The 13,469-nt window shown below is 38.3% G+C and overlaps 1 protein-coding gene across 1 annotated transcript in view; it reads left to right on the top strand.

The window, feature by feature from the left end:
• The window catches only part of LOC114362741 (thyroid transcription factor 1), a 44,457-nt gene that overhangs the window by 23,465 nt on the left and 7,523 nt on the right, over positions 1-13,469 (top strand). Inside the window, exon 4 of the mRNA XM_028318262.1 lies at positions 6,205-6,300. Within this exon, the coding sequence (XP_028174063.1) occupies positions 6,205-6,300 (96 nt within the window). The remainder of the gene's footprint in view (positions 1-6,204; positions 6,301-13,469) is intronic.

The raw sequence follows: 13,469 nt of genomic DNA, 5'->3' as shown, positions 1-13,469 counted from the left end.
ATGGGGGTGATTTGGATAGCCCTAGTGATGCTCTACCTCTGAGCTTCGGCTTGACACTACTTTTTGGGACACCCTATATAAGTTTATATAAATAAATAAAATACTTATTATGTACATTAAGTTACTACTACTACCTACTACAACTAAAATCACGCACGCGAATTGCTGATCGATTTAGAAACAATCAGCCGTGTAGGTTGGTATTATAGTTGTTTGAACTTACTATAAATTGTTGAGAATAAAACCGCCTAGCCTACACATGTAGTACTCGTACTTTAAGTACTCGTACATTCCACGGCAATCCATCTTTGAAAGATCCTGTAATACAGGATCCCTGAACTGGACTATTATGTGAACACACATGTCAAATCTCATAGGTTCGTGGGAACAAGCCGGTTGTGTTAATGAATCTTATTACGGAGAAATAGACAGATATATTTAGATGATAAGTAGGTACTACCTACTTCATTTTGTTCTAATTAACTGGATTTCAAAGCCGTTTTCTTAGAATAGCTTATTGATAATTAACACAATTAACATCAAAACTTCTAATAATATTCTATTTTTGTTAATCTTTGATGATACTTCACCAAAATTGAAAACGTATTACTACGTTATTGTCATGTTTAGTGAAGAAGTTTTAACTTTATTCTAATTTCTAGTTAATATAGGTAAAAAATTTGGAACCTGACCATTTGAACTGTCGAATAGGTACTTGCAAGTGAGAGATATAATATCTAGTTAGTAAATACAGACGCGGTAGTTAAATAAAATGAAAAGTCTACGAATACAATATTGTGGTTAAATTGAAGTATTGAACTTCATCAAGTTAGACAAATACCTAAACTTTTTGAAATAAAATGACATTTTTTGAGTTGACACCCTATTCCCCAAGTTAACGATTTAATCTAGCCAGTGCCAGTCAAACAGAAGTGTTCATAAACGTATAATGTTTCTACACTGTAACGACGGTCGCGTAGCAATCGCGAGGGGAGTGTCAGATCGCATTTTATTGCGCTGCCATGGCGATTCGCCACTTAGTGAGCGAATGTACAGTCAGCACTACAAAATCCATAATTTATTCCGCTGAAATAAGAAGAAATAAGAATTTATTTTTTATTTTATTTCATAAAGAGAAAGGGTTTGTGTTTTTGTATGTTTGTAACGAATAAACTCAAAAGTTTCTGAACCGATTTAAAAAAAAACTTTTATTATTAGAATTCATTCCTACATTATCCCTGAAGCTATACAGACCAATCTTCACGGTGGCAAAGCCTCGGGAGAAGCTATAGATCTAGCGGTTAACTCTATAGAACTAGCGAGGGGTGACATTGACATATTAACTTTGTTACGTCTTGTTTGAATAGTAATGAATAGTAATTGGTACTACCGTTCTATTCATGAATAAATAAATAAATAAATAAATATTGGGACGTGACAGGGCACACTAATTTCAGTTCACTAATGTCATGTCATTTGTAATAAATGTATCTTTCTTTCTAATCTGAGTCTCGCTGACGTTTGACCGTCACAAATTCGCCCTCCCGTGCCGCTGCCATACCTCAAGCACTAAGTTAAGGGACCTATACCCCCTTATTACAAAAAAAGTTAAATACGGGACGAACACTAGTTTAAAATGACATTTCCATACTAAATGTCAATTTAGACCAGAGCTCAACCAGAGTAACTTTTTGTAATAAGGGGGTTAGTGTATACTATCCGTTCGCGATAAGTTTTCCGCTGGCGATATAACGTCACTCGAAGGGAAGCGTCTATAACTATGGCAAACTATATTGAAAATAATGTTTATTTATTAATATTGATACAAAATTGTCTATTTGCGTAAAATAAGACACATTAATTGCGTTTAATCACTAACTAATTGCGTTTAATCGCGGTTGGGGGAGGAGACGCGCATTCCATGGACCGGCAAACTTAGAGCGAACGGGTAGTACTATTATTTTTGCATGTGACTATACGTCATCGCGCCGAGTCGTTAACCTCTGCTGTTGTTGCATGACTCAGGCGACACTGGACTCGATGGCTGATACATGTTGAACCCTGAGCTATTTCGGGACGTGCTAATGGGAGGTGAACGTTTCGTACATGCTTGTATGATATTGAATGATTCAGAATCGCCCAGCATATCGATGACAACTTTAAACAAACAATTACTTTTTAATTCTATGAAAGGTCTATTTGGGGGAGGCCTTTGTCCTGCAGTGGACATCATGTGGCTGAAACGACGAAAGGTCCAAGTAATAGATAGAGAGATAGGTACTTGCTGAAACTTTTCTAAAGTTGAAAATATTGTTTTTCCTTAATTTTTAAGATTTTATCGGCTTTTCAAAGAAAAGGGACATAAACCTTGGATTCCCCCTTTGGATTGGATTTGCCCCTAAATTGAGGTTGGAAGAGTTTTAAATGAGCAATAGCAAAGAGTCATAAAGCATCGAGTCAAATATTGTCTTTTAATGTAAAAAACAATTATTCATTATTTTTAATGAATTAATATGAATTTAATAAAACAATGCCAATTTGTACAACAATAAAGCCGAATAAATTCAGTTGATTGACGTCCCCTCGCGGAGGCACGTTCGCAGTCCATGCACGCTCTCGAGTGCATTTTGCATCTATACTAATATTATAAATGCGAAAGTAACTCTGTCCGTCTGTCTGTCTGTCTTGATTTCACGCGTAAATCACTGAACCGATTTTGATGAAATTTGGCATAGAGATAGTTTGAGTCCCGGGAAAGGACATTGGATAGTTTTTATCCCGGTTTCGGAAAGTTTTTCTGTGACAGACAAAATTCCACGCGGGCGAAACCGCGGGCAAAAGCTAGTTTGTTATAAAGACACGTCAGTTCGCGAAGCTAAGAATAATTACAATATCAACGAATAAAAAAGAAAACAATTATTGAAGAAAGTTGTTCACTTACGTTGCAAAATAGGAATCACAAAACAGTTATTTCTCTTTTAAAATAAATGTGACTGACAGCCAGTGACTAAATTTAATTCCGGCGACTTCTTGGCACTATTTCACATAAATGCTGGAATTTTATTAAAAAAAGGATTATTCAAGAATGATTAAACTAAACGAACAACACTTCAAACGCAAGTAATATGAGTTGCAAGCACCACTTGCAGGCGGCGCACGTACGAACTGTCTAGCTATAGCTACTTTATAATCCCATTTTAAAAAAACGACAAAATATACAGTATGCAAAAATATCAATAGAGAGATGTTCGTAGGGGACCGAGGAGTTGTAACAGAGGTGACTTGTTTATCGAGTTAGCAACTTCGAGAATGAGGGTTTTCGCGAATGAAAGATCCGCTAGATGGCGGGACGTAGACGTGGGGTTTGACTGCTGCGTGATTGGTGGATTTTGACATATCTGTCAATGTCATGTCAAAAATAACCAATCATGCAGCATTTGGACCTCGCGTCTACGTATTGCCATCTGGCGGATTTTTCATTCGCGAAAAAAATCATTCGTTGCTCTTTGGACACTCCACCTAGACATTTTTTGACTTAAGGTCCTATGCCCCTAGATGGTGGGGCAGAGGGCATTCACAACAGTCCTCCATCGCGTTCGGTGACACTCCACAGTTTGCGTAAAATTGTCAGCTTGCTGACATATTATAGGTGCAAATAAACCGGATTTTGTTTTAACTCACTCTGTTACAACAACTGTCCTCGGTCTCTCCTACTACCGCAAATACTCAACCGTAACGCTTAAGTGAAGCAGAAAATCGAACGCACTACGTTGAATAGAGCTCTGTTATTGGTTCATGTGTCAACCTTTGTGTCCACGCGCACTGTGAGACCTCATAGTAATGTTTGTGAATGTAAACCGAGCGTTAAAAACTTTCCTAATTCTAGTTCCACATTAACAACGTCAATTAAAAACTAAGCCCAATCAATGGCAGGTGAGTGACATCCCCTCGTGCCCGATCCGGCCCCGAACCCTGGACTGGAGTGGCTTAGCTTTGTTTCGACGCCAATTAGCGACTGACGCGTGAGGTCTAATAATAATCTACAAACAATGACGCCTATCAAAAGTGAAGAAGATATTTATTGGGAAGAAGAAAACCAACAAGCGAAATGTGGAGTCCTGATTTTTATTTATTTTGTCTAAAGTGAAAAACATTGATCGGGGAATTAGTAGAAATATTTGCAACTAGCTGACCCGGCGAACTTCGTACTGCATATGTTCATCATAAATAACGTAGGATTCTAATGGTGAAAGAATTTTTCAAATCGGTCCAGCAGTTTCGATTCAATTTCAGAAATCAACCGCAGCCTTACTCTATATTTTGAAATCCTTTACAGTGACTATTGGATCTTAAAAGAGTAGCAAGAGGTATTTGATACATGACGGACTCGTACATAACAGTAAATTAAAAAACGAAAAAGTAAAGGTTTATTTTTCAGTAAAAACAGAAACTATTCCTAGGATCAAACAAAATTTCCGATCAAAACACACATCACTACAAACCGTTTATCCCAATTTAACGACACATCCTTAACCTTGAATCAAAAAGAATTTCTCCACCACCCGAAAGGCCGAAGAGCAAAACCTCGCAACTGTCAGCAATAGAATTAATTACTCCGCACATAATCGCCGTAGGGCGGGCGGCGGTGGGCGGGGCGGGCGGTCCCGCCTATTGCAATTAAATAGCTTACGTTAAAGTAATTTCGCCGCGGCTGTAAAGTTTCATTATGGGGATAGCGTCTTTTGATGCGCGGCCGTTGAACGTTGTTATTATGATGATTCTCTGTTCCTATTATTTTTTGGGTTAGTGAGAAATGTTTTCGGTGTGTCCATGAATGTAGCGTAGCGTTATCAAAATGATAATTTTAATTCTAAGTTAGTAACTATTCATATTTTTAAACATGATATAACGTAGGACATTGGAACTTCTATTATTTTATTGGCTGAACAACTCAATGTAAGGCCCGGTTTTCACCAAGGTAGCGGAGCGGAGAAATGTTTTGAATAACTAATCATATTTCATTCAGATTGTATGAAATTGACACAATGAAATCTGAAGGCCTAAGATGCGTGCCGCGATAAGCGGTTATCACGCCAGTTTATCGATTTTGCCCATACATTTGACGCCGTTAAAAATTATCACGGTGCGCATTTTAGGCCTACTGGTTGTTTAAAACATTTCTCCGTTCCTTTGGTAAAAACCTGCCTAAAACGACTTCAATGCGAAGCTGCGGGCTCAGCTAGTGTAGGTATAATAAATGTTAATCTAAAAACAATAGAACCAAGAATTAATTGCTTGCCCTTCCCCTCTATCAAAAAGTCACGTTCGTTCGCCGGCGCCGGCGTGAGGCGAGTAACTCAAGTGCTTAGGCTTCGTCCGTCGAAGCTAAAAGTAAAATAGAAAATAGATTTTAGTAGCGTCTTCGAGCTTGTAACAGTTAAAATCGTTGCGGATTACAAACAGTTTAGCTGTATTAGCTAGTAGTAAAATAGTATCTTCACCGCGGTTATGGTTTATTGGCGGTCAAGAGGCAAATTCTAAGAATAAAGAAAATTTTTAAGGTTGGCTAAATTTTAATTAAAAGAAAACTTTCCAAAATGATGTAAAAAATATCTACAAAGATGTTTTTTTTTCTTTCTAATGGGGAATTGTATCCGTTGAAAATTCATAATCATAACAACAGTTAGTAAAATAATCTAATTTCAGAACAATTAATTTTATTTATAGTAGTAATATATCAACCATATTATCAGTTTAATTTTGGATAAAAAGCTTTTAAAATCTATGAAACGTTACTCTACACAAAATCGTGGAAACGTAGAAAGTGCTACGAGAGCTGTAGCGACTGTAGTAATATTTCGTTTGCCTAGCTCGTGGCGCTCGTAGCTGCGTAGTAATCGTAGCAATCAATACTACGGGACGTAGCGTAGGCCCAAATGTAAAACATTTTTTACGTGTTGATGTTTATTTCTTTTGAAATGTAAAATGCAATAATATTTACATATTACTGTAGTTTATTATGTTATGTAAAAATATTGTGTTTAAATCATAAAATCAAATAAAAACTATTTGTTAATTTCATTGCTAAATCTGTATTTTAGACAACACGGCCCAGACCCATCTGTTTAAAAAGATTGTAAAAGCAACAAGATATGGAGACTATTGTAGATGAGTTATTATAGTAATCATTATCATTGTCCCCAGGTGTACGAGCTGGAGCGAAGGTTCAAGCAGCAGAAGTACCTGTCAGCGCCGGAGCGGGAGCACCTGGCCTCCCTCATACACCTCACGCCTACGCAGGTCAGTCATTATAATAGGTTTTTAACCGACTTCAACAAAAGGAGTAGGTTCTCAATTAAGTTGGGATTTTTACCAACAACAAAGAAAATCTTGGACAGCACTGCATCTCATCCAAACCCGGTCATAAAACAAAATAAAATACAATTGTGATGGTTTCAAAAGAAGCAACGATTTACAGGAAGACCGATTTAATTCCCCAAATTAATTGCTATTTTTATTTTAAAATACCATCTAATGTTAGGCTAAGTTGCACCACCTAATTTAACCGTAACAATAACAATAACCGGTGCATTTTATATAGAGTTTGACAGATTTTTGACGTTTGTCAAAGTTAAAATAAGATAATGCAACTCAGCCTTAGTTTTAGTACAGGTATCATCATCAAGACTTTGCGACGCGTCTTGTCTGAAGAATTTTAGAGCAATTGGATCTCCAGTCACCCTTTTTATCACTTACAAACAAAACATTGCGGGGGTAGATGTGGGAAAAGTCACCCCACAAACAAAAGCCAAAGACACGTGTAATAAACACTCCGACTGTAACCAATCGTGTACCGGGGCGGAGCCCGAGGCGCTGTCGGTGCCAGGACACATAAATCACGAGTAATCGCTTTCATGGCCCCCTATTGCCCCGGTCGTGGCAAGAACGGTTGCCCCGGGCGCCAGGGTGTCTGTGCCCGGATATCCCCTGGCTTTGTTGGCCGATCAAATTGAGGTTGTCACAACAAATTACCGGAGCGATATAACGCAATAAAGAAATTCAAATTCTTTATTGCTCTATGTTCCATTGTATGGCAATGGCGTAATGTCTTTAGAGAAAAGAAAGAGATAACTCAACAAAGTTCTTACGATTTGTTATGCAAGTCAATATGTTTTGACCCTTAGAATATTGAGAATTTCATGGCATAGTAGCTAATATCGAACTTTTAGGGCTGAGAGGTTAAGAAAGCTTATGATGTTGCACTCAATCTCCAAGAAATTTTAGCATTTTATAGGATGCGTTTCACATCCTCGATAATCTAATTTTAGGGTAAGTACGAGTATTCCTCTTATGTTGTACCATGTAAGAAATATAGAAATTTAACTTTATGCGTTCCGTCAGAAGTTCAGAGAGAAACAATTTAGATTTTTATACCGTGTTTTGGATTGCCGAACGCGCGATAATGACTTTCTGTAAAAAACCAACGAGGGTGAAGACAGTAGGTACCTTACAGATAATTTCTACGCACCACTCGTTCACCCAATACGCGGTACTTGCGGCGACGTCACTAATTCGAGACGGTCCTCGAGTTCAAAAATCAAACAACTTGGAGCATCCTCGGCTGTATCAAAGCTATCCACTGCTGCGCCCGGCGGCGCGTGAGCGGCTAACAAGCAGACGTCTTGGGGCGATGTGTCGTAACAAGGGGCAGGTAGGGTAGCGAGGAAAAAAGTCGGATATTAAGCTGGTCGGGCTACTTGGTTTATACTAATTGGAAGTTCGAAATAGCTAGCTTGCTGTCCTTGTAACGCCTCAATGGATACGTAGAGCGTGGGCACTTTATTTATTTATTTACTAGCGGCCGCCCGCGACTTCGTACGCGTGGATCCCGTTTTACCCACTCCATCTATCTTACGCGGCTTAGATTTTTTCATACAAATGTTTTTTCCCGCTAACTCCCGTTCTCGTGGGAATTTTGCAATATCCTGTTGTAACTAAGCTTTAAATTTACTAAGGTACCTGCATGCCAAATTTCAAGCGTCTAACTTAAGCGGTTTAGATTTTTCATACAAAAGAATTTTCCCGCTAATTCCCGTTCCCGTGGGAATTCCTAAGTATACTATAACCTGCCCAGGAGTATGAAGAATAATTGTACCAAGTTTCGTTAAAATCCGTCGAGTAGTTTTTGTTTCTATAAGGAACATACAGACAGACAGACACAGACAAAAATTTTACTGATTGCATTTTTGGCATCAGTATCGATCACTAATCACCCCCTGATAGTTATTTTGAAAATATATTTCATGTACAGAATTGACCTCTATACAGATTTATTATAAGTATAGATTTGATCACCAACAAGGTTACATTGAGGCTTCACAAAAGTTACTATAAAAAATTACACTTGTTAAATGCAAACTTAATTAAAGGTGAAAACATCATGCATTTTCTAACAAAAATAGCGTACAAAAATACCGACTTAGCAAAATACTTATACTCAACCAACTGTTTTAAAAGTAACCCTGGATTGGATTTGCTATGGTGATCTCGGCTGCATGCTTTGTTATTAACTCCGGAGTACGACAGCCCAAACCGGGCCGAATTGTAGCAAACATCACGCCATTATATTTATTAATATCTGCCACGCGCACGCGCCCCGTTTTCCCACATCCGCGATTTGAAATCCTTCATGACAAAAACTCGATAATCTGCGCCGTGTCAATATAAATTTTATAAACTCTCCGTAACCCCACAATGGATCGTAAACATCCATGAATAATCTCCATTTTGGGGGTGTCAGCGGCATTGCTAGGGTTATGCCACAGTTTAAATCAGAGCAGTAGGTCAAGTACAACTAACAGTTGATAAAGTATTTTCAATAACGAATGATGCTATTTCATGGATACTTTTTGAACATTAAGGTGCGGGATGAACTTTGTTCAGTGACACTACTTTGTGGTTATTATTACTGACGGGATTGCTACCATGTACCTTAATTTTGAGTTTCCGATATTTCGGCACTGTTGCCATTAAAGTTTAAAACAATATAACTTTGTGGTTTGTTTCTTGATGATTTAGATTTTTTGATTTTGACACACATAGTTCAAATCGTCGGGTGTCCGTGTCCCCAATACCTTTGTGTTATCGTTAATATTGATGCAATCAATTGTTGCAAATATTTTTAAAGAATAGAGATCTCGAATCATTGATTAGAAAAATTAGAGCCAAGTCATAAGCCAAGCATATTCCACAGATTACCTACTTCTCCTTCCTCCACTGCGTTCGCGCCAAAACAAACGTCAAACGGACAATGGCGGCGCGCGGCAAACTCGCGATTATAATGGCGCATTGTCGACGTTAATTGCGCCGCGTGTTGACGCACGTAGGCTTTGTGCCGCTAATGCCGTGATAGATATTAATTAATTGGCGGGACTAACAGGTAGTATGTAAAATTGGCATGGGCATGCAATGTTGAGGCACCACTAGGCATACAAATATGTAATAATATTACCTACTCTACATATTTTGTGTGTTCTCTTAGGCTGACCCACCTTATTTTAACCGTGACAATAGCAATAACCGGTGCTTTTTGTATGGTATTTGACAGATTTTTGACGTAACGAATAAAAAAATACACATCGACTGTCACCTTTTTCACGACTCTTCAAAATCAATTCATGAACGAATAATATTATAGCAACTATCCAATTAATTGTTATTAATTCCCATTTTTTATTAATCAAGAAAACCGATTACATATAATTTTAAAACAGTTTCACAAAATTTTATCCTAGCTGGTGTTCTCAAAATTGGAGTGGGAATTTTTCCGTATCCAATAAAACTTGAACAAACTGCTAATTATTTTTGCTATCTTTGTATCACAATATCACCGTTACTATACAAATTAGGGTGAATCAGCCGTGCACAGGATAAGTGCTGTGACTAACACAGCAAATGGTCGCAGGCGCAATGCAAACAGCAGTAATCCGATACGGCGCGTCGCGGATAATGTGCGGGGCACGCGCCGGCCCGGGCGAAGACATAAACATTCTTCTTTTAAGCTGTGGTTCTAGTAGACCCACATTATAAAAGAAAACGAAAAAGTACCAGTCTAATAGAAGCACATTAAAAAAAGAACATTAATCTTCTTTCGTTTATTAAAACAGGTCATTTATATGCTTTTCCGTTGTTTTTGGCATTTGGCGAAAGCTCAACATCTGTGCTTAACCGAGTGGTTAGAACTTAGATATGGGTCGCAAAGGTGGTGCTGGTGGAATCATATACATCTTGAGTTTTGGGGAAATTGTATTGGTTATGTTGTCACCGTATACATTTTACGCATAATGTTATTCAAGATAGACTGTTAGCCATGAAATTAATTTTCATAATGCTCCATGGGGTGCTTCAGACTAATGATTTTGAGGATTTATTATGTTTTTAGCTAGTACTTAGTGCGTAGACATTTGGCACAACGCTTATTTATATCGTTTCGAATTTAAGCCAGTAGGTACCTACTTGACTAAGTTACGTTACTTTAGGGTTTATCCTTGAATCCGTAATCTAATAAGCGAACTCAGCATTAACTCCGACGAAGGCAAACGCATCCCGCGCATATTCATGCCGCGCTCAAACAGTAATAAAGCAGGCTGAGGGATGTCCCATGATCCCATCGCAGCCGCTGGGACTGGGACGTCCCTGTAGGTATCGTCTGTTAAATAGAGCATCCTCTTGTCAGTGTTCTGTAATCGGGACGATTATTCAATGTAGAGAACACTTTTTCTAAGAGCAAAGTGAAAAGTTCATTTTCCACTACCGAAAACGTCGTCAAATTAGATGATACGGAAATGTTGCCCATTAGGAATTAGGATATTGAACAGACTACGTTTTTGTATACTTGGTCAAATACGGTCTTTTCTTGAACTCTGGCTGCTCACTTACAGCTATATTCTTGTCTAGAGTACGAATCACCCAAATTGAAAGTATCTGTTGTATGGCGATGAAAAAATCATTGGTGGTCCTCTTATGTGTTTTAGGTATACCTTTCTTAATAAATAAACTGTCCCGTTTTGCAGTACACCACCGCAGCTTGCACTGTCCCAGTAAGCCCTAGCAGCTATACCCACTATTTGACCTCTCTCGCAAACAGAGGGCTCGCGTTTCGCGTATTTAACCTAAGTAAATTTCGATGTTCCGCCGCCACTGTTAGCTCTGCTCCCCGGTCGCCATTTTCAAATGTAAATGTCACTTTGATTTCTTCATAATCCTAATGGCTGGTGATTTGCGGGTTCCAGCCAGTCTTGGCTTATTAACTTTTTGGTTTGAGGGGAGAATTTTTGGATTTTCGAAAAAGATTGAGCTTTCATCAATGTAGGTTTTGTGCTGTTTGAACGTGAAACTCTAATAGGCATTGACTTCGCTCTGCAGTAGAAGTTGACAAAAAAGGCAGACTGATTTATCAAAATCGTTCATTTGATGTCTTCTTGTTTACTTTGTTTCTCTCCCGATACTATCGATCGACAAACTCACACGGAAGTCGCACACTTGCTCATAACCCAAAAAAACTAAACAAAAGCTTGCAACTGGCACAAAACGCGCATCCCTCATTGTCTTTGGTCTTGTCTGTGGCCGTTTGTCTCTGGCACGGAGCCGGATGAGCGATGCGGGCGCGCCCTAATGGAGGCAATGAGATAATGCGCCGTAGACAATGAGTGGATGTCAAATCTTGTTGCTGGCTGGAAAATATCGGCTTTGATTCGCGGTGGGCGATCACCCTGATACCTAACCACTTCAATCAGCAACTGTCGTGTCGTCTGATGGGTGGCAATTCCAACCAGTCAGTTAAAAGGTTGCGCAATTTGTAACGGGAGCGTTGAACCTACATTTGTAATTTGTAGGTAGAGTTAACTAATCCAAAGTTCGGAATTTTGTTTTAAGTCTTTCTTCGATAAAATCGTTCAATATAGGCTTTTTCAAGAGGCATTACTTGTGAAGTTGATTACATTTAGGCAAAATCAGACCAGATCCATTATTAAGGCTGAACAAATATTGGCTGAGCCGCGGCTTATCTCTCGAGAGCGCTATAATTTCCGATTATTCCACTCAACTTTTTTCTCTGTAATCGCCGTGGGAGCTCAATACACTCCTCTCAAAGGCTGGCCGAAATAAAATAATCTGGTTATTTAAAAAGAAGTTCAAATAGAAAAAATATTAAAGTTCCAAATTCAAAAATTGTTTACGGTATCATTGTCCGAATCCGACCGCGGCTATTCAGGGTAGGCAACATGACAAAACCAATTTATGAAAAAAAAATTGATTCGTTTCCGCTGCGGTTGTGTAATAGCGCGAAAAATGGTTGATATAAGTGCGGTATATTCGGTGGATGCGTCTTATTTTGTTGATAATAAGTAATTCGTTGGGTATTAGGTTTTGTGAATGGGGCGTTTGCTTTGTGTCGGAGATTAGCGATATATTTCGGAGGATAATGCACCTGCGCAAGGGCAGGTACCTGTGTGCATCGGGCATTACTTGCGGTGTTTGCGTAGGCCGCTTTATTCATTGACGTTTTGTGCGTGCTTAATCTTATTCATATTTTTTTGTTTCAAAAGGCTTAGAATGCACTTGAGAGAAATGAGATTAACTACTTATACTTTAACTATAAGTCCTCTATTTTAAGAGTGGTTACACAGACCAAACGTAAGAAGTGCTTGATTGCGAAGCTATGATCCTACAATGCAATATTTACTAAGCCTTCTTTCGATTAAATTAAAAAAACGATTAAATTAAATTTTTTATCTTTATCTTTAAACGTATTAATTGCCTTCGAATTATAATTATACATTGGTAGGTACAGGAAATTGAGTCTTTCAATTACACCGAAGGCAATTGTACCTGACTCAGTCTACGTTGTAAGGAGAGATCCTTGCAACGCTGGTTTTCAGCCATGCCCTATTATCTAAGATGTTGAACGAGAATAAAGATTATATGGATTGAGGATAAACTTCGAAGTACTCATCTGTAATATTTTTTTGCTCTCTGCATACACTTCTCTACATTTTAACGTTGTAGGTACTTAGGTATGTAGGGAGTTTCATATACCCAAACGAAAGTAAAGACAAAAAATAACCTCCACCCTCACATTTGGCAATTAGCTAAAGCTTTTTACATGTAACTTGAAGTACATACGTATCGCATGAGCACCGAACTCGGGACCCCTGCCCGCGGAGCGTGAGCGCAAACATTCGAGCTGCAATACTAAATTAATATTTGTTAATACTCGCTTATAAACTGACGTTGAGATGTAATTACTTTCGGCAAATAGTGCTCAGTTAATACATTTTGTGTTATGAAATGAGTTGACGTTAAGTCGAACATGTTATGAGAAGATTTTAATGAAAACATTTAGTTATTTTTACAAGTTGCGTTTCATAGTCACTATTAGTCACCTTATATGGTTATAAGCACATTGATAG

The sequence above is a fragment of the Ostrinia furnacalis genome, unplaced genomic scaffold (genome assembly GCF_004193835.3).
Source record: "Ostrinia furnacalis isolate ACB-3 unplaced genomic scaffold, ASM419383v2 OfSCF6699, whole genome shotgun sequence".
NCBI classification, from domain to species: domain Eukaryota; kingdom Metazoa; phylum Arthropoda; class Insecta; order Lepidoptera; family Crambidae; genus Ostrinia; species Ostrinia furnacalis.
The sequence above is the reverse complement of the archived record's forward strand: the minus strand, read 5'-3'. Positions and strand labels throughout refer to the sequence as shown.